Genomic DNA, 22,758 nt, shown 5'->3' on the forward strand with positions numbered 1-22,758 from the left:
GTTCTCCCGGTGGGATTGACTGCGCTGACTTCAACGTCCTACCTCACATTGCCCCAAACCAAAATGGCGACGTCCATACTACTAACGGTCTGACAGAACGACCGAAGAAACCAGGTTATATCATTTGACATTTAATCTACTGAATGGTTACGTCTTCTGACTGCATTACTCACTTGGACAACACATTTGGACAATATTCAAGGAAGCTCTAGCTACGCATTTGGTTCTCAACGTCATAATTAACTGTACAACGGTCAGTATGCATTACAGCTAGCTAGCTCAAGCTAGCTCATTATTCTCACGTGTTGTAGACTGTCATATATTGATCAGTAAGGACGGAAAAGCAATTTTATTTGCTGACCGAGTAAGACTTTCGTAGCTAGCTAGCTACATGTCTTACAACCCTGTATGAGGATGTGTGTCGCGATTATCTACGTTATTTGCTTGGTCAAATTACATTAACTTCAATTAGCTCCCCAATGTTTACATGTTTATTGTATATGTTCATTGTGTTCCAGATCATGGCCCTGCACCGGCTGCATTTTGGACTCAGACAGACCGTAAGTCGAAAGCAACTTGTCTTATTTCACTCTCACCATTTTTTGTTTTTATACGTGTATCGTTTACTGACAGATGACCGGGACCCGAGGGTTAATGTGACCCTGTTCTCGTGCGTTCTGAAATGATCGTAGTTTGTCTCTCTTATTTGTAGTGTAGCAGGTCTGCTTCGGTATACATTTGAAGGTTGTTGTCAGGGTGGGCAGCAAATATTGAATGCAAAATCTCTCTCTCTATTGTCATCTGTAAGAGAGAGTGCTTTCCCTTTTGACTTTAGGTCACCTCAGAAAACATCCTGCTGTATCTTTATAATTTTTACCCGGAATTCCTGTAACTACAGTTTACACTCTTGCAATGTTGAATTTGGGAAGACAGCTCGTATTTCCTATGGTCCATGAACTTGGAACTTGGAACTTACTACAGAAGTGATCTCAGATTCAACATTTTATCCCTCTGGTTGATTTTTATATGTTTGGTACACTGATATATGTTATTGCGATGACCGCTAAGGTGCTGACAGTTGTTATTGTTTTTATTGTACTATATTGTAAAAAGATTTATTTATCTCATTGGGATCTGGATTTAATGTAGATCTAAGATAACATGGCTGACCAGTGCGGGTATTGCTGTAGTACTAAAGAGAAGGTCAGTTAATCGTGTGTCGTGACAGATAGATCACTTTTTGCAGTGTTGTGTCCCCATGAAAACATTATCATGAAGGTGCTCTATTCAAGTACTGCCCAAGTAAGGTGGTCCTAATTCTTATCTTTCTATACCAGGTGACTTAAATCAAGTGATGCGTCTTTGTTGAAAGCCCAGGAGTGATAACTTTGACTTTTTGAGAGATGTTCTGCATTTTTTTTATTGATTTGAATTATGTTTTGGCATAGAGTTATGGCTGATATAACTGCAATTTGAATTCCCGTAACTTTTCTCACCCCAATTAATGTGAAATGAACAGGTGACTCAAACCCGTTCACTCCATGGCAGTGGACTCATCCAGCAGCTGGGGTCAGCAGCAGTGGAGCCGGAACCTTCCGTTAGACCTAAACATGCAATCTTCAGAACCGCTGAGGGGGATCCCGTGAGTTTTTTGAAATTTAAAGCGCGTCAACCGTCACTCCTAATTGAAAACAAATGTAAAAGCAAAAATTATCTATTAACAGTAGAAATCAGACTGACAGTATTTCAGGCTGCACTCTTGTCACTGCTGAACAGTCTGTATCTGTATGTACAGTCTGTGTCCAACATACAGTCCCCTCCAAAATTATTGGAACAGCAATTCCTTTTGTTTTTGCTATTCACTGAAGACAATTGAGTTTGAGGTCAAAAGATGTACATGAGATGACCGAATTTCAGCTTTTTTTCCTGGTATATACAGTCAGGTCCATAAATATTGGGACATCGACACAATTCTCATCTTTTTGGCTCTATACACCACCACAATGGATTTGAAATGAAACAAACAAGATGTGCTTTAACTGCAGACTTTCAGCTTTAATTTGAGGGTATTTACGTCCAAATCAGGTGAACGGTGTAGGAATTACAACAGTTTGTATATGTGCCTCCCACTTTTTAAGGGAGCCTTTTGGTCCACTTTTTAAGGGACCAAAATGGGCATTTTCCCTTCAGTTTTGTCTTCAGCAAGTGAAATGCATGTTCAATCGGATTCAGGTCAGGTGATTGACTTGGCCTTTGCATAACATTCCACTTCTTTGCCTTAAAAAACTCTTTGGTTGCTTTCGCAGTATGCTTTGGGTCATTGTCCATCTGCACTGTGAAGCGCCGTCCAATGAGTTCTGAAGCATTCGGCTGAATATGAGCGGATAATATTGCCCGAATTCATCCTGCTGCTTTTGTCAGCAGTCACATCATCAATAAATACAAGGGAACCAGTTCCATTGGCAGCCATACATGCCCACGCCATGACACTACCACCACCATGCTTCACTGATGAGGTGGTATGTTTTGGATCATGAGCAGTTCCTTTCCTTCTCCATACTCTTCTCTTCCCATCATTCTGGTTGATCTTTGTCTCATCTGTCTATAGGATGTTGTTCCAGAACTGTAAAGGCTTTTTTAGATGTTGTTTGGCAAACTCTAATCTGCTCTTCCTGTTTTTGAGGCTCACCGATGGTTTACATCTTGTGGTGAACCCTCTGTATTCACTCTGGTGAAGTCTTCTCTTGATTGTTGACTTGACACACATACACCTACCTCCTGGAGAGTGTTCTTGATCTGGCCAACTGTTGTGAAGGGGTTTTTCTTCACCAGGGAAATAATTCTTCTGTCATCCACCACAGTTGTTTTCCGTGGTCTTCCGGGTCTTTTGGTGTTGCTGAGCTCACCGGTGCGTTCTTTCTTTTTAAGAATGTTCCAAACAGTTGATTTGGCCACACCTAATGTTTTTGCTATCTCTCTGATGGGTTTGTTTTGATTTTTCAGCCTAATGATGGCTTGCTTCACTGATAGTGACAGCTCTTTGGATCTCATATTGAGAGTTGACAGCAACAGATTCCAAATGCAAATAGCACACTTGAAATGAACTCTAGACCTTTTATCTGCTCCTAGTAAATGAGATAATGAGGGAATAACACACACCTGGCCATGGAACAGCTGAGCAGCCAATTGTCCCATTACTTTTGGTCCCTTAAAAAGTGGGAGGCACATATAGAAACTGTTGTAATTCCTACACCAGTCACCTGATTTGGATGTAAATACCCTCAAATTAAAGCTGAAAGTCTGCAGTTAAAGCATATGTTGTTCATTTAATTTCAAATCCATTGTGGTGGTGTATAGAGCCAAAAAGAGGAGAATTGTGTCGATGTCCCAATATGTATGGACCTGACTGTATATCTAGCTTAGAACATATCATCTTTTGTATCATACCACCCAATCTTTAGGTGAGCAAAAGTATTGGGTCATGTGACTGACAGGTGCTTCTTGTTGCCCAGATGTGTCCTGTTATATTTATTGGTTAAACAATAAATTTTTCTGAATGTCTACTCCGCAAACACACAGGGACTACATTAGAGAGAAAAATGCAACAGTTTGGTGATGTCAGTGGGTCGAAGGCTTGATGCAGCTATTGCAAGCAAGGGATATGCTACCAAATATTAAGTGTTATTTACTTATTTACTTCCAATACTTTTGCTCACCTAAAAAATTGGGTGGTGTGATAAGAAAGGTGTGATGTTCTAAGTAGTTTCATACATCTACGTGTTAATACCAGGAAATAAAAGCTGAAATTCTTGTCTCCTGTTCATCTTTTTATCTCAACCCCAAATGTATTCAATGACTTACACATACAATGGAATTGGCCTTGCTGCTCCAATACTTTTGGAGGGGACTGTACATTTCAGCATAGGTTATACTTGCACTAGAAATATCTGCATAAATGTTTGAACCCACTACACATTTGATTTGCTCACTAGTTCTATCAAGTTTATAACGTGAACACATTAGCAATGCTTCAAAGCTGTCACTATTTTTCTTTACCAGTGCCATTTGTATATTTAACTAGAGGGTGATATGTGAACCTCACGGTGTTAATTGTGCATAATTGAATAGTAATAACATTATAATTTTCACAGTTTGACAGTAAAAATGTCATCATCTAAAAGTGAATATTAACAGCATCACACTGCCATCTTGGGTGGCAGTAGAAAGATGCCCTGTCCTGCTTTTGCTTCAATGTGCCTCTCTCGCTGTGGTTTAATCTCATCTGCTGTTCTGTCGAGAGGCTTCTTCCACACACACCCCTGGAATATCTCTAGTGGTTGTTAATGCTGCATCTAGAAAATGGACGACCTCTGTTGTCAGTTCTGAGTTGATGGTTCTGCCCACTCAGAATGGATAAGCATGCTGATCCGTGTGACTAGCATGCAGTAGCAGACTTTCGGCTGCTCACTGTGTCCCCGTCTGCCTCCTCCTTTTTCCCTCCTCTCTTCTCCTGTCCTTCACCCATCTTTTCTCTTTTCCTGTGTTCAGGCTCAGCACTCAGAGCAGCATTTGGGTCAGTACTACACCCTTCCCCCAGCCACCATCCGGTCCCTGTTCCCCCAAGGCCTGCCCGATCGATTCCAGAAGCAGGTAAACGGGAGGGGGAGAGGGGAGGGGGTGGCATTCTGAGGGCCACCCTGGGCTCGTGCTGGGCCCCCTGACGCTGTAATGCAGGTGGCCGTGTTTCACCGGCACACACCTGCATGGACTGAGCCTTCCCTTTCGTGTCTGTGCTCCAGGTGAAGACGTTCAATGAGTGCAGCATGATGGTGCGCGAGCCGGCCCTGGAGATCATCTCGCTCCTCAAGAGAGCCGACTACAGCAAGCCCCCCATCCACTACATGCTCTGTATCCTCTAGTCTCTCTGCCCACCTGTACACACACACACACACACACAAACACACACAGACACACACAGACACCCACATACGTACATACATACACAAACACCCACACACTGACACCCTCATACATTCATGCACACACACACACACACACACACACACACACAGGCAAATTCATAGCACTACCATCAGTACACTGACTCTCTCAGACTCCAGACTGTACACTGCTCACTTCTCCACACATTCATACATGGAGGGACCTTGTCAAGTAACTATACAAGCAACTGTAAATATTCTGGGCATGTGTACAACTATTGGTTTAGATAACCCTGTCTAAAGTACTTTTTTTGTGTAGTAGTAGTCTTCATAACCTGTATGTACCTTATGTTTTATGGTACCTCATAGAACAATGTGTATTTTTTTTCTATACATAGCCATGTGTATAGCCATGTTGGCCTTGACTGATTGTGTAGATGGCGAGAAAGGCACTGGGAAGTCTCTGTCGCTGTGTCATGCTCTGCAGTACTGCTTCAGCCAAGGATGGCTGATACTGTGTGTACCTGATGGTAAATACTCTCTTAAGACTTTTACTAGCATACTGCCATGACCCTCAAACAAGGTATTTCAACCGTTCATGATAGAGACCACCTCTCCGCGCTGCCGTTCCCCAACCCCTTTCATAATGCGGTGATTACTGAATCTTTCTGGTCTCCACTCTGCCCTCCTTCTGGTCCCCCCCCTCTCTGTCTCTGTCTTTGTCTCTGTCTCTGTCTCTGCCTCTGTCTCTGTCTCTCTCTCTCAGCTCACCTGCTGGTGAAGAACTGCAGGGAAATCCTCCCTTCTGCCTTCAATTCCTCCCGGTATGATCAGCCAATGCTGGCTGTCCAATGGCTACGCAACTTCCGAACCACAAACGAGCATTTCCTGTCCCAGGTATTTATTTATATACGGATAGATGGATGGAAATGGATGGAGAGCTTGATGGATGGATGGATGGATGGAGAGCTTGATGGATGGATGGATGGATGGATGGATGCATGGATAGATGAATGAACGATAGACTGATGGAAATAAATGGATGGATGGACGGAGGGATAGGGTTATTTTTTGGTTGATGAACCATTGTGAAATTGCCCAGATAAAGACGACCAGGCGCTATGTATGGACTAAGAGGGAGAGCACTGAAGAGGGACGGCCCCTGAAGGAGATAGTGGAACATGTGAGTGTCCTTCCTCTCTGTAGCTCTCCATGTCTGCACCTTCCATTATCTCCTCACTACACCAGGTCTACTCAGAATAATGATCTCTTGCGTATTTCTCTCATGAGACACAAATTTTAGGGAACTGTATAACATTCAACCCAGTGGTGCACAACTCCGGTTCCTGGAGGGCTGGTGCATGTGCTGGTTTTTATTTCAGCCAAATATTCTGGCTCAGTTTTCCAAACAGCTGCACGCAACAGGTCTGGATGACTCCAATCTCAGACAGCAGCAAAATGTGTTCACCAAGGACGTGTGTATTGTGCAGCTGTACTGTAGCTTATGATTTCATCAAAAATGTCACATCGAATAAAAGACTAGGCTAACCGAATCAGAACCGAAGCTGGCATTGAATCCTGAAAACAGTCTGGCAGTCCTTGCGCACCCTTGATGTAACTCTTACCTCTCCTTTTAACTCCTTTTAACACATACTATAATTCTCTGTGCTTAATTCTTTTTGTCATGGTTTTTTCCACGTTCTAAGTCAGAATTCTAGGACTCCATTGTTTTCAATTCGCAGTGGTGATCGTTACATCAACATCTTCCACCTTAACCCATTCCGTCCCAAGCCCAATATGAAATGGCTCCACCCAAATCCCAAGGGGTTTTGGCTTTGGTTGAGAGAATTGAGAAAGTCGAGAGAATTTAGTGTGGTTTTAATAGGGACTCTAGCAGTTATTATAGAAGTATAAGCTTGAGAGTGCTATAGGGCAGTTAGAGGGCTAACACACCACAGTGACCAGCTGAGGGCGTGCCGTATGAGTGGCGTCCCCTCTCCCTCACTGTGTTCCCCCCCTGTGCAGGGTCTGGCGCGGGCGAAGAGCAGCAGCGATGTGGTGGGGGCCCTGCTGAGAGAGCTGAGGCTGCAGGTGGGCCGGCCGCTGGAGGGGGGGCAGGAGCCATTCAGGCTGGCGGTGGCGGTGGACGGGGTGAACTCGCTCTGGGGACGGACTACCCTGACGAAGGAGCGCAAAATTGAGGTGCCTTTGTCATTATCTCCCCCGCTCTTTGTTTTTCGTAGTCCGTGTGTGTTTCTCGTCTTCACTCCGGCTCTCTCTCGCTCCCCGACAGATGGCCCCTGAGGAGCTGACCCTGGTGTACAACCTGAGGAAAATGCTCAAACAGGACTGGGTGAGAGTGGGAACTTTGAGTCCATAGAATCAATTCAAAATCCTTTTTTACATGCAAAAGTCAATATGTTTGAATAATAATCCTATTATGGGTCCCCTTTTAAAATGTTTTTTTATTTTTTTATTCTCTTGTTGTATATCTTGGAATACACAACTATAATTGAATATTAAGCTTTTTGTTTTTCTTTTGCAGTAATATTTGGACATTATTGGCATTTGGCAGACGCTCTTATCCAGAGCGACGTACAGTTCATTAGACTAAGCAGGAGACAATCCTCCCCTGGAGCAATGCAGGGTTAAGGGCCTTGCTCAAGGGCCCAACGGCTGTGCGTATCTTATTGTGGCTACACTGGGATTAGAACCACCGACCTTGGGTGTCCCAGCCATTTACCTTAACCAATAAGCTACAGGGCACCCCAGACAGAAATTTAACTTGCCATATGGGCAGGTTCGGAAAGAAAAGACAAATACTTTCTCTCTTTCCTCCCACGTTCTCCTCACAGTCTGGGGGGGCCATCATCACAGCAGTGTCCCAAACAGGAGCTCTGTTCAAACCCAACTTCGCCTACCTGCCCCACGAGCTGCTCGGAGAGGTCAGGCTCTTCCCCCTCACATTTTTAACATGCAGTACTCTTTCAAAACTACTAAAGATTTTAAATGTCATTTTGTTTTTGTGCGTTTCTGATGGTTTTCCTCAGCCTTTTAAGCAACATTTTAAGAGTGAGGCCTGAGAGAAATGAGACAGAAATTAAACGGTGTATTTATGCAGCAGAATTTCCTTTTCATTTAGTGTAAGGACACACTCTTTCCAGCTTGAGTGCTGTTCTTCATTTCACAAATGTGTCCCCAGCTTTAAAAATTTAGCTCTGTAGGTGCTCAATGCCCTTACAGCACGGATTAGACTAACCAGCGTATCTCTTTTAACGCTAACAGTGTCCAGCTGAATAGAGTAGAGATCTTACTTATTTTCTTGCCAACCGCAGTGCTGTAATGTCGCTCATTTCCGAATTCCCATCTTTTGGCAGGAGGGCTTTGTCAGCTTGGAACCCTTTCTGCCCGTCCCGGTGCCAGTGTACAGTGACAAGGAATTCGAGAGCTGCTATCAGTACTACATTGACCGCAACTGGCTGCAGCATGAGCAAAGTGAGTGTGTGCACATGGCTTTTTACATGTTGCCGGTTTACACAAGAACCTCGCTTACACCTGTGTGTATTGACCTCTGCAGGCCGCACTGAGGATGGAAAGAAAGAGCTCATCTTCCTCAGCGACAGGAACCCGTCGGTGCTGGAGAGAGTGTGCGCGTCCCTCTGAACACGCAGTTACACACGCGTCGTCCCAAACTGTATTATTTAACCCACGTTGTTATTGTGCTACACTTTGTTTTATGAAGTGCCTCACAAAATGTTTTTTTTTTAAATAATAAAATGCTGTTCAAGATGTCTGTAGACCTCTTTGTTCTGATATGGGAGGAATACGCTGTCCAGAATTTTGCCAAGTGTTTGATTTGGAGATGTTCCTGGAAAAAACACAATCAAACAAATAATTCAAACAATTGACAAGAATGAGCAACTGAGCAGTCAGCGCTGTTAACTTTGTGTAGTATGGCTTGGTGTGCTACACATGAGAATCCATCCATCCATTATCTGAACCCGCTTATCCTGAACAGGGTCGCAGGGGGGCTGGAGCCTATCCCAGCATACATTGGGCGAAAGGCAGGAATACACCCTGGACAGGTCGCCAGTCCATCGCAGGGCACACATACCATTCACTCACACACTCATACCTACGGGCAATTTAGACTCTCCAATCAGCCTAACCTGCATGTCTTTGGACTGTGGGAGGAAACCGGAGTACCCGGAAGAAAACCCACGCAGACATGGGGAGAACATGCAAACTCCGCACAGAGAGGCCCCGGCCGACGGGGATTCGAACCCAGGACCTCCTTGCTGTGAGGCAGCAGTGCTACCCACTGCACCATCTGTGCCACCCCACATGAGAATCATGTTAACCAAATGACTGGGTTACAGTGAGGAGGACAGGATGTATATTCACATATTCACATTCTGGGTTGAAGCACATGGGTGGCAGTATCGCATAATAGCTCGGGAACTTGGGTTGCGACTCCAGAGTTGTAAGTTTGATTCCCAGAAGGTGGGGTACTACCATTGTACCCTTGAGTATGGTACTTGAACTAAATTGCCAAGCTGTTTTTTTGACTGCATGTGAAATGAATATAAACCATGCTCTGGGCAAGAGTGTAAAATGGCACAAATTTAAACTGCCTTACGCCAAGCAAATGTGTTAGTCCCAGGTGTTTAAAGAGGTATAACCCAAGTCAGTAATAGATAAACTACAGAAGCATTCATTGCTTGTCAGAGATAGCGTTACAATGTCTAGTGATGTCCATCATTTTTTATTATTTTCTAGGCATGAAACTATTTGAGCAAACAACAATATTCGATGGGCGGAATATTTAACAGAAATTGCTTTTGGAAAGCGCTCCCTGGCTATCAGCGTTAAGTCACAAAATATGCCAGCCCTTCAGAGAAATGGCGAAGGGTAATGTGCTTCAGTGCCGACATCCAGTGGAAGATTAATATAACTGCATCCTGAAGAAAATAAAACCTCGAATGGCAGGCCAACCACAATATCACATGATGATGATGTCACCGAACTCGCCCCTCCCAGCACTGCAGGTGTCATATGATCGCTGACTTTGCCCAAACAAACGCGGCGTAACCCGGATATTGGAACTAGCTTGCTGCAGACATGCGTTTCAGGGAGCTTGTTGTTTTCCTGACATAAATGAAAAGTAGGAAAACATTGCTGAAACGCAATTTCTGAAAAAGGGAAGGTATGTCGAAATTACAGCATTAACATTACATCATTACATCAGCTAAATTGTTTTGGGATTTGTTATGTGCAAACCTTTTTCACTTTTGTAAAAGAAGAAATGTGCTAGGCAGTGCCAAAGTTGATAAAATGCGGCGCTATTCAGAATGAATTTTGGACGTTAAAATAAGGGTATATATATGGCAACTAATTTAATCAAAATCTGCACCCTTCCTCTGTCTCTGCAGACATGATGACACAACCTGCCTTAGTCCTCTTCATTACGCTCGCGGTAGCGAGTACACCTTCCAGAGGTCAGTCAGGCTAGGCAGTCCATTTCAGTTCCTGCTTTGACAATGTCCGTGTACATGACAAAGTGCTATGGGGTTTGTTCTTCACAGTTGCGCTAATGTAAGATATGTCCCATATATCACGATTTCCCTTTTCCCCTCAAGTAGTATATCAGCATTCATCCTTCTGCATTCTTACGATGTTTGATGTGTGGTGCAGGCAACAATGAATGTGAGTCTCGGAACTTCGGCCACGGCTCCGTGGCGTGTGAATGTAACGCCACTCACTGTGATACTCCGGGCTCCGTCCAGCTACCACCACCGGGACAGTATCTGTCATTCCTCACCACCCAGACAGGCAAGAGGCTGGAGCGCAGCCAGGGCCAGGTACAGAACAGGAGCACTGGGGCTGGTGAGTGGGATTGTTCTTGAACTGGACATTAGGAAGTGTGATATGCATAGCTTGTATTGCAAGGACATAGGACTTGAACCACCAACCTTACAGGTCCCTGTCATGTATCTTAGCCACTAGACCTCAGGTTGTCCTCAACTCTGTTTTGTGTAGGACTAAGCTTAATCTGTGTCTCTGAAACTGGCCTATAGAGGTATATAGCCAACATTTCCAGTTGAATACAGTCAGCCTTCTCAATTAAGTCAACATGAGGGGGAAGATTTAAATAACCTTAACAATGAAATAGACATCCTATATTAAAGATGCTATACAGCATTTTGTTTTTCCAAGTCCAGCAGTAAGTTAAAAAAATATGGTAGTTGTATTATTTCCCTCCTTATTTCAAGGTGGCCTGTCATTCTAATTATGGTGGAAGAATGTTGGGGAACAGTCCCAGGCAGTTATTACCATTGTAGATGTTGCTGGATGGTTCAAGGAGTCGGGAGTGTGTGTGTCACTTACTGCTGTCAAGAGTGTGTGTGTCTCTTACCGCTGTCTCTCCTTCGTCCTCTCAGGTCTGAGGCTCAGTGTAGTCGTCTTTCAGAAGTATCAGAGGATTAAAGGCTTTGGGGGTGCTATGACGGATTCGGCAGCCATGAACATCCTGACTCTGTCCCCAGGAGCGCAGGACCAGCTTCTGAGGCAGTACTTCTCTGTGGAAGGTGAGGGGACAAGGACAGGGACAGGGACAGGGACAGGGAGATGGCATTATGCGTGTATCTGGACCAACTTTTGGGTCATAGTGACTTGACTGCATCTTGCAGTCTAGAGAAATTGTGTCATTGTTACCTACAGTATTCTAGGTAACTGTTGTCTCCAGTATTCCAAGTCTGTGCAACATGCATCTTATGTTGTAAAAAGACTGCAGGCTATATGTACAGAATCAAATGAAAGTACTGGTCAAAGTCGCAGATTCAAACTCATGATACAACCTCAACTGCAATAACTTTGAGGAAGCCATTTTAATTGTTGAATATATTGAAGTTTGTTACATGGCACGACAGTACAAAAGGCAGTTTCACACCTGACTTGTGAGGATACTGCCGTCTGGTTTACAACTTGGAAAAAAAGTGACCTTTGAATGGCAAATGTCTCACTCAGGCATAGAGTACAATGTGGTGCGTGTGCCGATGGCTAGCTGTGACTTCTCCACACGTCAGTACACCTATGCTGACACGCCTGGCGACTACCAGCTGGATAACTTCACCCTGGCCCCCGAAGACTTGCACATGAAGGTGAGCTAAGAAGTGAGAAGACCATGTTGGCTGTGTTAAAGCATCTCCGCATGTAGTCATTGTGCAGTCATAAGCATAGAAATGCCAGCACGTCCCCATTCTACTACATCTTACAACAGTTTTTTAAGCAGTTTTTACAACAGTATTACATAATGTTACACTCAAACCAACAGTGAGATGTATTTGGCATTTTGCTCGTGCTCATTTCCAACTGTTTACTCTTCTCACGCCCTGCCCCTCTATGATTTCCCAGTGATATCCTTCTGTTGCTATCCCTCCCTGTCTCTCTGTGTCTCCGGTCACCCTACCCATAACACCCCTCTCAGATCCCTCTGCTCCAGCGTGCCCAGGCCCTCTCTTCCCAGCCCCTGTCCCTGCTGGCCAGCGCCTGGAGCGCCCCCGCCTGGATGAAGACCAACGGTGCGCTCATTGGCAAGGGTACGCTGAAGGGCCAACCAGGAGGCAAGGAGTACAAGACTTGGGCTAAATACTATGTCAGGTGAACTGTGACAACCCAACCCTGCTCTGCTGCACTATTCAAAGCCTACTCAGAACATGAGAGAGGTGTTCAAAGCCCACTCGGTTATGTCCTCAGAGCTTTCAGTTGCTTTTTTTTTTACCAAATTCATGTGGATGGCAACTAAGTACCTTGGTGGATCGTGGTACTCGTAGTTTTTAACACCTTGTACTGGTGTCTCGGTAGCCTGGTTAACAACATTTATTTTCCTACTAAACTCTATAATACTGAGCCTTTGTTACTGTTGCAGTTCGCATAACTGTGGCAATGTCAAATACATCAGAGGTAGTTAGGCATGGTTTATTTGGCAAAATGTTGGCAAAGTATTCATTTCTGTATCTTACCTGATGAGTGAGTGGTGAGTTAATTTCCATGGTGATGAGCGGAACGAAGAAGAAGAAATGCAGAAGACTGAATAGGAAGTGATGTCAGTCTGACACTCATTTCAAATACTTATTTGTACTGCTTTTTATGGAGACCTTTACCGTTATTTCATTAGGAGAATAATTTTATACTGTTGTACCATGTCCTCATCTTTTTGTAACCCATTAGCACTGAAATTACTGTGGGTGCCTTTAACTGTGTAACACTCAGCACTGCATTCCAGACTAGGGTGGACTGTATGCCTTATAATACAATGGCATTTCCTTACCCCTAGATTCCTGGATGAGTACAGGAAGTACAACCTGACCTTCTGGGCTATGACAACAGGGAACGAGCCAACGGCTGGGGAGATGACCAATTACAGCTTCCAGGCGCTGGGTTTCACCCCAGAGACACAACGCGATTGGGTGACCATGGACTTAGGCCCCACCCTCACCCAATCCCAGCACCAGCGCACTCAGCTGCTTATTCTTGACGACCAGAGGCTGCTGCTGCCGCACTGGGCCCGAGTGGTGAGTGGGAGGGAGGGAGTGAGAGACTGATAAACTGGCATGGAAAATGTTGAGAGAGAGAGTATATTGAAGTGGAGAGAGAGAACTGCACTCACTCTGATGACTGTGCTCACTCTGATGGCTGGTTTCCCCCCTCTCTTAGGTGCTGAATGACGTCCACGCTGCCCGCTACATCCACGGCATCGCAGTTCACTGGTACATGGACGGCATCGCCCCGGCTGAGCTGACCCTCTCTACCACGCACCACCTCTACCCGGAGTACTTCCTGTTTGGCACGGAGGCGTGTGCGGGCTGGAAGCCCTATGACAGGGGGGTGAGGCTGGGCAGCTGGGACAGGGCCGAGGATTACGCCCATGACATCATCGAGGTCAGCTGCCACTCCGCGCCAACGTTGGCCCCGTCAGTGTGCAAATGGGGAGAGATTGGCTCTCAGGAAATGAGGGTCCCTATTGTGAAGGAAGTTTGTCTCAATTCTCTCAGTCTTGATGAGAGACCTTTGCTCCATTATTAAAAGCATGTTTTTAAATGTGATGCCAGGTCACCTTGTGGCCCAGGGGGTGACTCCTTAAGACCTGTGCAACTGGTGATCTGAGTGACAGGTGAATTTCACACGGAATGCATACTGAACCATAGTCTGCATTCATTATGCACAAAGAGTCCATTATTCACCTGAAAGCATGAAGCCGTTATGAACGGGCTTAAGTAAATGTGTCATTTGTGTCTGTGTGTCATTCCACGAGGGAGACACAAGCTGCAACCTGTGTGCTCTCGCTACTGTGCATTCCTGCCAAGATTAAAGCCATGCCAGATTCCCAGTGTGTGCCCAGTGCGTTTTGGTGTATGTAGGTACCTCTGCTTTTCCTCCAGGACCTCAACCACTATGTGACGGGCTGGACTGACTGGAACTTGGCTCTGGACTTGGGCGGGGGGCCGAACTGGGTCAAGAACTTTGTGGACAGCCCGATCATCGTGGACAGAACCCGAGATGTCTTCTACAAGCAGCCCACCTTCTACAGTATGGCCCACTTCAGGTGGGGGCCCGCGCTGCGTGTGATGTCACGGCTTCAGGCCTCCTCTCGAACTGCTGGGCCAATCACTAACCTTATTGCCCACATTCTTCTTTGTGTGACTCGGGAGGTCTGACCCGCTACTAATACTAATTACGTCTGCCCTTCAGTAAGTTCCTGAAGGAGGGGTCCCAGCGTGTGGGCGTGTCCTACAGCTCGGAGTCTGATTTAGAGACTGCTGCCTTCACCAGGCCAGATGGATCCAGAGTGCTCACTGTGCTGAACAGGTGAGAGACAGTGAGGGGGGTTTAAACACTGCCACTCGTATTTTAATGCGTCTAATTTAGATGTTAAGATATTGGGCCGATTTCACAGACACAGATTAAGCCTGGACTAAATTTGGTTAAGAATCTCCACTCAAAATAGACTTTAGTCTAGGACTTGGCTTAATCTGTGTCTGTGAAACTGGCCCAATGTGTCTCAGTAGCATTGATGACCTGCTTTCATCGTGGAGTATAAATTCTGTGTGAATGTGTTGCAGGTCTGATAAGGACGTGCAGTTTGAGGTGTGGGACTCGGCTGTCGGCTACATTCCCTCCGTCTCTCCAAGACACTCCATTCTCACACTCACCTGGGCAGCGCCATAATGAGAGCGCACATACAGACACACACACAGAGACACACACACGTGCGTGAACCATCATTCCTCCCAGAAACTGACTGAAACGTTCCCTGAACCTCTAACAAAGAACCCTCGCAGCATTAATGAAATGGCCAGTCACTGATTGTCACTGATGCCTTGCACTGAAATCCCTTAATGATTTCGCTCTCCCAGCGTGCTCCTTGATTCACTGTTAAAACATTGATGAGCAGGCTTGTGAGACATTCCCTTTGTGATGCAATAAAGCAATGTACATAATATATAATTTTTGAAAGCATTTCAATAAATGACATAATACTAGTAGACTGCTCATTCATTACATGCAATTCTGCTATGAACAAGCTCCTAAGTGACCCCATCGTTACAAGTGTAGGCTGAGGCCTATAGCTTAGTAGTTAGCTATGACCAGGAACCATTAACAGCGGGACATGGCTAGCCCCGTATGGCTAGCGTTAGCTATGTGGCTGCATAAGCTCCAGGTGCACAGCCTGTCCCTCCAGCTCTATTTTAGTGCTGTGGCTGCATTCACACAGACGTACGGGTGAGCTGTGTGCTTGTTCTACAGCACTGTCCCAGATGAGCCGCTGGATTCAGGTCGTGATCGAGCTTCGATGCTAGCGGCATGAACGCAGCGGCTACACGGCTTGCGGTGAGATTAAAAATGACTGTATGCTCCTAAGTGAGGGTGTTGGAAGAGTGTGTGCGTTTCTGATGCCATACTCCCTGCTGTTCTTGACATAGCGAAAATAAAAATAAAATGGATAAAAGTCTTATCAATATGAGTTAATTGGGTGCTTTAGTCCAGGCTGATTTCTCCAGTCTGAAATATTCTGCCCAGGTGTGCAGTAACAGAATAACAGAGTGAACTGCACCCTGGAATCAGGACTTAATGGGCCATTCTGTCGGGCATAAGGCACCCAGCACATGCAGTGGTGGTTTCTGCTTTTTAGACAGAACCTGATGCTAGTGGGTTGAGTCCTTGCAATGCTCCTTGTGTGCTGACGCGTGGTACTTTAGCACAGTTAAAACCCAGCTGTCTGGCACTGGCTGCTCTTTAGGTTGGTGTGGCCTGTAGTGTGGGAGATGGTTGAGTAGAGGGTGGGACTGAATGAGCTTCAGCTGCAGCCCTACTTCAAAGGGTGCAGGTGCACTGTAGCAACTCCAGAGGCACAAGTGGCAGCTCCAAATTCAGGGAGAATTTATGTGAGCTCTTAGAAGGAAGCTGTATAAATGGGTTACAATTGAAATTATTGAAAGGCTGTTTATCACTGTACTGGCTGCTTTGGAGTTGCTTGAAGTGTATTTTCTTACTTTAATGTAACCTTGTTGAAGTACTCATGCAGTTGTGAAGATGGCTAGTTGTATGAGAGACGATATCTATAATATTCTGGGCCAATGCAAAACACACTAAAACTGAATTCATATAAAATTATCCAGAAAGTGAATGATCCTTTAAGCACAAGCGTTGCTATGAAACACTCATGGACAATTGTCAGCTGGAAATGCTATTCATTTTAAGTAGGCCTCCGTACTTACTCAGCCTCCTTGGCTGTCCTGCGCTGCCACAACGGAACATCAGAAGCGTCTCCCTGCAAGCATCTCAACACGGGATGTCACAGTGTCAGTGTGTGATTCAGAGACGTTGTCGGTGTAACGACAGGCTCATTTTGATAATTTATGAATATGTTCGGTGCTGAAAATATGGCTCTGGCAGACGGTAATGTCCTTTGTCTATGTAATTTAACAGCATAAAATCCTCACCATAAATCGGCATCATCGCTTACAGTTTTATCTACAACACGTGAATTCAAATTTAAAAGCTCCTCAAGCACTGATCCATGCAACATAGTTACTCATTTATTTACTCTTCCCATTTAGGTGCTACCAAGACTACCTACATCTAGCAGGAAAACATCAGACATGGAAGAATGTATTTTTTTTTATTTTCATATTTTCATTTTGTTTCCCTGAAGAATTAATTCACAGTGTGGATCAATGAGTTACGGGTTTTTATTATTTTTTTATTAATACATTGTCATACACATTTTATCATATATATAATATATACTTTTGTAATATTTAGGGCTCCACCATTTATCATCAGTACACTTGCTCGCTTAGTTCATCTTTTTTTAAACCAGAAGTTTGTTGGACTAAAATTATTTACATTAAAAAAATAGAGCGATAGAAATGAGAAAAAAAAAAAAATCTGTCAATTGAAGAAGTGAAAGGCTGAAGATGCGCTGTAATATATACACCAGCGAGAGGGTGGCTGACAGGATGGAGACCACTGTGGCATTGTGGGACTGCAGTGCAATGGACCTCAGGCAGGTAGATACTGCTCAGATTGGACGCAGGTGAGGGACACGTCGAGAAGCCACACACGGTTCTGAGGACAGGTGAGGGACGCGTCGAGAAGCCACACGCGGTTCTGAGGACAGGTGAGGTTAGTGGGAGTTATTGCCAGGGTGCTGCACTGAGTATATACTGTATTAGAGCGAGGGACCCAGTCCCACCCAAAAAGGGCCGGTGAGGGTGCAGGTTCCCGTTTGGCGTCCGATTCAGCCGAAGAGCGCAACCGCTTCATTGGCTGAATGTTGGGCCACAGCACAAGCCCTGCACCCACAGCAGCCCGTGGGTGAGATCAGGCACCCCTGCACTGGAGCATACTGCTGGGTTCTGGGAGGACATGGGACGGCCTCAGTAACTGAATGTGGGTGTGGATTCATGGATGTCCTACAGGAGTGGACGGAGTCAGTCCTATCAATGCACTGGCCTCCTCCGTTACTCCTCTGCAGACTGAGAACATGAAGAAACCACAACAGATGTGTGGAGAAGAGACGGGGCGGACAGAGATGGGCATTGACCTCACTGCAATATGGACATGACCAGAAAGAGAAGACCAGAAATCAACAATACAGAATTAAAGGGAAGGACGTATATCTTTCTTGTGTAGCTACTGTCAGACAAACAGAAGAGGAGTAAGACTGAGGTAAGAGCTGGATCTCTCAAAAGGCCAATCTCTGCATGTAGGGGGAGAAGGAGAGAGAAAGATGGAGGCATGAGGGGTGAGATAAACCTCCCAGAGAGCTCATCTTCATAAGAACGAGTGAGTGGATGAGAGAGAGCGGAGACGACCGTCCCTCCTGCACGTGTGGGTTGGGGAGAAAGATTGGGCGACAGCGTGACTCAGAAGGACCATCTCTCCTGTGTGCGGGGGTCCGTGTTGAGGGAGGGGGGCTCTGGGGACTGATGGGTGGTGCTGTCTTCCCCGTTCAGACTCTTCCGGCACACCGGACACGTGTCGTGCTGAGGAAGGGGAGGGGAGAGATGACATCATCCACTGTACATCTCCAGCCCCGCCCCCCACACTGGTCTCTGAACCCAATCCACAGCACATGCACAGATTCAATCTTCCTTTAAAAATAAAACCCCAAGTCCCTTTACTCATTCACATCACCATCTCTCCTTCATTGCCTCTGTGCTGTTATTAGCTAATTCTACACCTCTACACCTTCCTGTTTTCTCCCCCCTCTTCCTCTTCCTGTTTTCTCCCCCATCTTCATTCAGCACTACTCATAGCCTATCCTCCTCCTTCCTCCTTCCTCTCCTCTCCCCCTCTCTCTCTCACCAGCTCCAGCCAGGGCACTATGCAGTCGCTGTGGAAGAAATGGTTGCAGGGCAGCTGTCTGACGGGTTCGCCCACTGAGTAGTCGTCTTTGCACACCGGGCACTCCAAACACGAGTCTGAGGGAGCAGCAGGGGGGGACAGGAGAGGAGAGAGGGGTGTTAAAGGGGCCAGTGAAGATGCAGTTAGACAAGGACACGCTGAGTTTTAATTGGCTTCGGCAAATATACAGACGTATAAATGAATTGTTTGTAAAACATGCAACCTGTTTAACTTGCTCTGGGTGGAGGTAGTCTAAAGGCTAAAATCTATCTAAGCACAGTTTTGAGGGAAATCCCAGGGCCCAGTCATCAGTTTCACTTTGTATTGTGCTGTAGGGAACATAAAATCTTTCACATGACCCAAGTGTCTGAATGGATTACTGCACGCTACCTTAGTGGGACTGAGGGCAGAAATGTAAAGAGTGTGCTAGTAACGGGGGGGGGGGGGGGACGACTGACCAGCTTGTTCCTGAGAGACGATGACTGTGGGGAGGGAGGAGATTTTCTCTCTCTCTGCTGGAGGGGGACCCGTGTTCTCAAACTGACCCAGCAACTGAGGAGCCACGCCATTGGACAAAGGAAGAGAGACAAAAGGAAGTTAACGTTGCCATGACAATGCCCCGTGCTGTGGAAGCCAGCGCTCTGTGATGTCACTGACCTGTGTGATGACAGCGTCTAGCCCCCCCTGACCCCAGGCGTAGTCTCCGGGGTTTGAGTGCAGCATGCCCGTCCTGAGAGTGACAGGCAATTACAATACATTTCCACAGTCATTCAGTCACACGTGCTTTTTTTTAATCCAGTAATCTTTTTATCTCAGGAATTTACCATGATAGCTGAGGAGAGCCAGGAACGCCTGAGTTGGCAAACAAACCGGCCAAAAACTGCTGTACTATCCTGGGGAGAGAGTGGGAGAGTCAGTGGAAGACAGAGAGAGAGGGAGGGAGAGAGAGAGAGAGGGGGAGGTAGTGAAAGAAAAGCTGTGTTCAGGGAAATATGAATAACCCAAATGCGGTGGCCTTCAAACTCTAAACTTCCAAAAAATACAGTACTGTGAGCTGGCACATTTTCAAGTATAAATACTGTCATCTCTCATAGTGAGGAATATACAAAGAAGCAGTTAATTTCTGACCTCTGATATAATTGGATATATTAAGCATTTGTCATGCAACCAGCACATTTTCCCTTCATGAATATTAAAATATTAAAGTAAAAAAAGCAATGCTTCTTTGTAGTTGACAAGGAAAAGTGAAAGTATTGAATGATTTCCCAATATGTCAAGGAATTTAGTTTCTCTGTTTGAGCCAGATCAGGACCTGGCCGGCTCTGCCTTGGCATAGGAAGGAATGGAAAACCCAACAGGGGAAAATGAAAGGGCCAAGTGAAGGCTGGAAAGAGAAGACGTGAGAGGAAGAGAGGAGGAGCACTCACCCTTCCACGGCCGGGGAGCGGTCTGGCCGGCTGCTGCCCCGGGACCGGTACCTCCTCTGACTGTGCAGGCGAGGGGGGCGGCCGGGCCCCCAGTGCTCGCTGCCCCCCAGCGACATCCCCAGAGGGCCCCCCAAACCGCCCATGGAGCCGCCTCCGACACCGCCTGGACCACGCGCCTCCAAGCCCGGGATGTCAGAGTCTACTGTGAACGGCCGCTCCACAAACAACAGGTGCCAGAGCTGAGGGACACGGAGAGGATACGGCTCAGTGCTGAAGAGAAGCTCCACGCTCCTCTCCGTTTTCTGACCGTGTCTCAACGGTGCAGAACGACAGAGGAAGACACGAGACAAAACTGCAAAAGTGGAAGTGTGTTCAAGCTGGCAAGCAATGCCACTACAGTCCCTCTTCTTTTCACATTACTCCAAAAGCAACAATGCAGATATAATATATGGGCATTGTGCATCAATCAAAAAGGCTCCAATCACACAGACTTTTCCACTACTTCAATACGGGCAAAAATGCTGCAAAAACTAGGGAAAATCTTTGACGTGGGTTTAGCCCTCATTCCAATTAATGTGATGGCAGAAAATATATGTAGCGAAACTCTGCCATTTTTAAGGAAGAAGGAGAAATGTCCATGGGGTCAGACTGGAAGATAAGACGCGGGAAGGGAAGGGTCGTACCTCTGCAAACTGTGTAGCCGTGTCATCACTGATCCCATTAGCACCACCCTCCAACAGGCTGAGACAAAGCGTTCACAAGAAATGCGTTTAATGAATGTATTTTGCCACAATAAAAATTATAATGATGACAATAGCAATGGGTCGAGAGATGAAAAGTTGTGCATGGATGACAAACGGAGGCAGTAACAGGTCGTGTCTCACCTGGAGTCTTCCGTCACTTCTTCTATGAATCCTGAGTCACATCTGGGACAAATATACTCCTGGAAGCACAGGCCACACAACAAGATCAGTCAACAGCTTCACACCGTACTGAAAATGAAAGATTCAGGCGCAGGTAAACTTTACAGATTACAAACAAACAAACTTTACAAACTTTACAAAGGCTGCTGATAACCCTGTACTAGCATTACATTTGATATGCTGCAAGGCTTCCTACTCAATACCACATTCCTGATAGCCGGCCAGGCAAAGAAGCATTAGCTAGCATCAGACCTGTGCACTTCCTGAAATTCTCTGTTTACGGCTCACTTCCTCTAATTGTGCCAACTGTGAGCTCATGCCCTAGACACCAGATTGTGAATATCAGCATTGGGACTTCACTGTGATGCAAGCCCTGGCATCTATAAAGAGGAACTACAGAAAACCCTGTGTATACGCATCTTCTGTTGTTTCTCTTCTATTGTATGGGCCTACACATTCCAACACACCAAAAGTGTATAAACGAAAGGAAAAGCAGAGTACATGAGAGGGGTATTCCCTAGGCTGGTCATACTGTAATATAAAATCCATAAGACACCCACTTGAACCAAATGCCGGTTCTCAACTGCTGAGAATAGGCCTATATTCTTACACTTGAGTCTTGAGCTTGAGTCACACAGATATTTGCAGATGCAGTGACACTGGCTGACTGAGAGACACAAAATCTTGACACTGACACTCACTAGAATACAATATACATGAACATACTATAAATAGGAGATTACAGACTTCCACATTACCTTACTTAACCAAAGACTCAGTTAATCACACTCTATGAAATGGAATAAGTTACAGCATAGCGATCTGACAACGACCTTAACTTGTAGTCAAACCTGGACTACGACTAGACCATGGGAGAACCTAAAACTGACGTTTAATGTCGTTATCTACGCAACTGTTACATAGTTTTGCTTAATCTAAGAGCTGTCTACGATCATTTCATTTCACTTTCATTTTTCACCAATGTCCTCATACGAATGTCAAAACGCTGCGTGGCAAATACTCAAACAGCCACCCTGATAAGTTCAGAAACACATAAATAAGTAAATAAGACCACCACATACGGGAGCCCCGCAACCGAATCCAAATTCCGACGAGGAGGACGCAGATCATGGCACTTTATAAGCTTATATATTCAGCATGTATGCAACCAATTCACATCAACCACAAATATATGTGCTTTTTTTACTGATCAGAAGAAAAACCAAAATACAGCTTCAATGTTCAAGTCGAAGGCCTCTGGCTAGCCCTAAACAAACGCGCCTCTCGTTGCATCGGGCTCGATTTGGCAGCGGCGGAGGAAGAAAAGCAGCCGTGCTGTGACAGGGTGGTAGGAGACCGAGTGGCCCGATATACTCACCGGGAGTTTGGGGTTGACTTCACCTTTACAACAGTGACAGAAGAACCGATGCTGTGGAACCGCCGCAGCCTCCGCCATCTTCCACAGAATGGCACAAACACTGACGTCGGTCCTCCTGCCCAAACAGGAGGCGGTCCGCCGTCAACCCTACATGCAGCGCGATGACAAGCCTTCACATA

The 22,758-nt window shown here is 45.7% G+C and overlaps 3 protein-coding genes across 3 annotated transcripts; 2 read left to right on the forward strand and 1 right to left on the reverse strand.

Annotated features, from left to right (window-relative positions):
• dap3 (death associated protein 3) lies at positions 1–8,731 on the forward strand. The gene is made up of 13 exons (XM_061252738.1): positions 1–253; positions 519–560; positions 1,520–1,642; positions 4,549–4,650; positions 4,800–4,908; positions 5,378–5,470; positions 5,707–5,837; positions 6,043–6,123; positions 6,966–7,142; positions 7,234–7,293; positions 7,796–7,885; positions 8,318–8,435; positions 8,518–8,731. The coding sequence occupies exons 2-13, from the start codon at positions 522–524 to the stop codon at positions 8,601–8,603; spliced, it is 1,209 nt and encodes a 402-aa protein (XP_061108722.1). The 5' UTR covers positions 1–253; positions 519–521; the 3' UTR covers positions 8,604–8,731.
• Positions 8,732–10,006: 1,275 nt separating this feature from the next.
• On the forward strand, positions 10,007–15,481 carry gba1 (glucosylceramidase beta 1). The gene is made up of 11 exons (XM_061251888.1): positions 10,007–10,146; positions 10,373–10,438; positions 10,635–10,826; positions 11,381–11,527; positions 11,967–12,100; positions 12,427–12,599; positions 13,276–13,513; positions 13,656–13,880; positions 14,381–14,544; positions 14,691–14,807; positions 15,062–15,481. Exons 2-11 carry the CDS (start codon positions 10,375–10,377, stop codon positions 15,165–15,167), a joined length of 1,560 nt encoding a protein of 519 aa, XP_061107872.1. The 5' UTR covers positions 10,007–10,146; positions 10,373–10,374; the 3' UTR covers positions 15,168–15,481.
• Positions 15,482–17,173: 1,692 nt separating this feature from the next.
• Positions 17,174–22,746, reverse strand: rnf115a (ring finger protein 115a). The gene is made up of 9 exons (XM_061260725.1): positions 22,580–22,746; positions 21,163–21,221; positions 20,962–21,019; positions 20,279–20,517; positions 19,676–19,744; positions 19,509–19,581; positions 19,310–19,403; positions 18,813–18,928; positions 17,174–18,490 (listed from the first exon to the last, which is right to left on the reverse strand). The coding sequence occupies exons 1-9, from the start codon at positions 22,655–22,657 to the stop codon at positions 18,371–18,373; spliced, it is 906 nt and encodes a 301-aa protein (XP_061116709.1). The 5' UTR covers positions 22,658–22,746; the 3' UTR covers positions 17,174–18,370.
• Between the last annotated feature and the right edge of the window lie 12 nt (positions 22,747–22,758).

Source organism: Conger conger, chromosome 1, assembly GCF_963514075.1.
Source record: "Conger conger chromosome 1, fConCon1.1, whole genome shotgun sequence".
Taxonomy (NCBI): Eukaryota; Metazoa; Chordata; class Actinopteri; order Anguilliformes; family Congridae; genus Conger; species Conger conger.

Excerpts from the sequence above, each read along its gene's own strand:
- dap3 (XM_061252738.1), top strand. The coding sequence starts at position 522 with ATGGCCCTGCACCGGCTGCATTTTGGACTCAGACAGACC. Across the intron at positions 4,909-5,377 it reads CCCCATCCACTACATGCTCT|ATGGCGAGAAAGGCACTGGG; the intron begins GTATCCTCTAGT and ends CTGATTGTGTAG. Across the intron at positions 7,294-7,795 it reads AAATGCTCAAACAGGACTGG|TCTGGGGGGGCCATCATCAC; the intron begins GTGAGAGTGGGA and ends TTCTCCTCACAG.
- gba1 (XM_061251888.1), top strand. The coding sequence starts at position 10,375 with ATGATGACACAACCTGCCTTAGTCCTCTTCATTACGCTCGCGGTAGCG. Across the intron at positions 10,439-10,634 it reads AGCGAGTACACCTTCCAGAG|GCAACAATGAATGTGAGTCT; the intron begins GTCAGTCAGGCT and ends TGTGTGGTGCAG. Across the intron at positions 13,514-13,655 it reads TGCCGCACTGGGCCCGAGTG|GTGCTGAATGACGTCCACGC; the intron begins GTGAGTGGGAGG and ends CCCCTCTCTTAG.
- rnf115a (XM_061260725.1), bottom strand. The coding sequence starts at position 22,657 with ATGGCGGAGGCTGCGGCGGTTCCACAGCATCGGTTCTTCTGTCACTGT. Across the intron at positions 21,020-21,162 it reads GAAGTGACGGAAGACTCCAG|CCTGTTGGAGGGTGGTGCTA; the intron begins GTGAGACACGAC and ends GCTTTGTCTCAG. Across the intron at positions 19,404-19,508 it reads TAGACGCTGTCATCACACAG|TTGCTGGGTCAGTTTGAGAA; the intron begins GTCAGTGACATC and ends GTGGCTCCTCAG.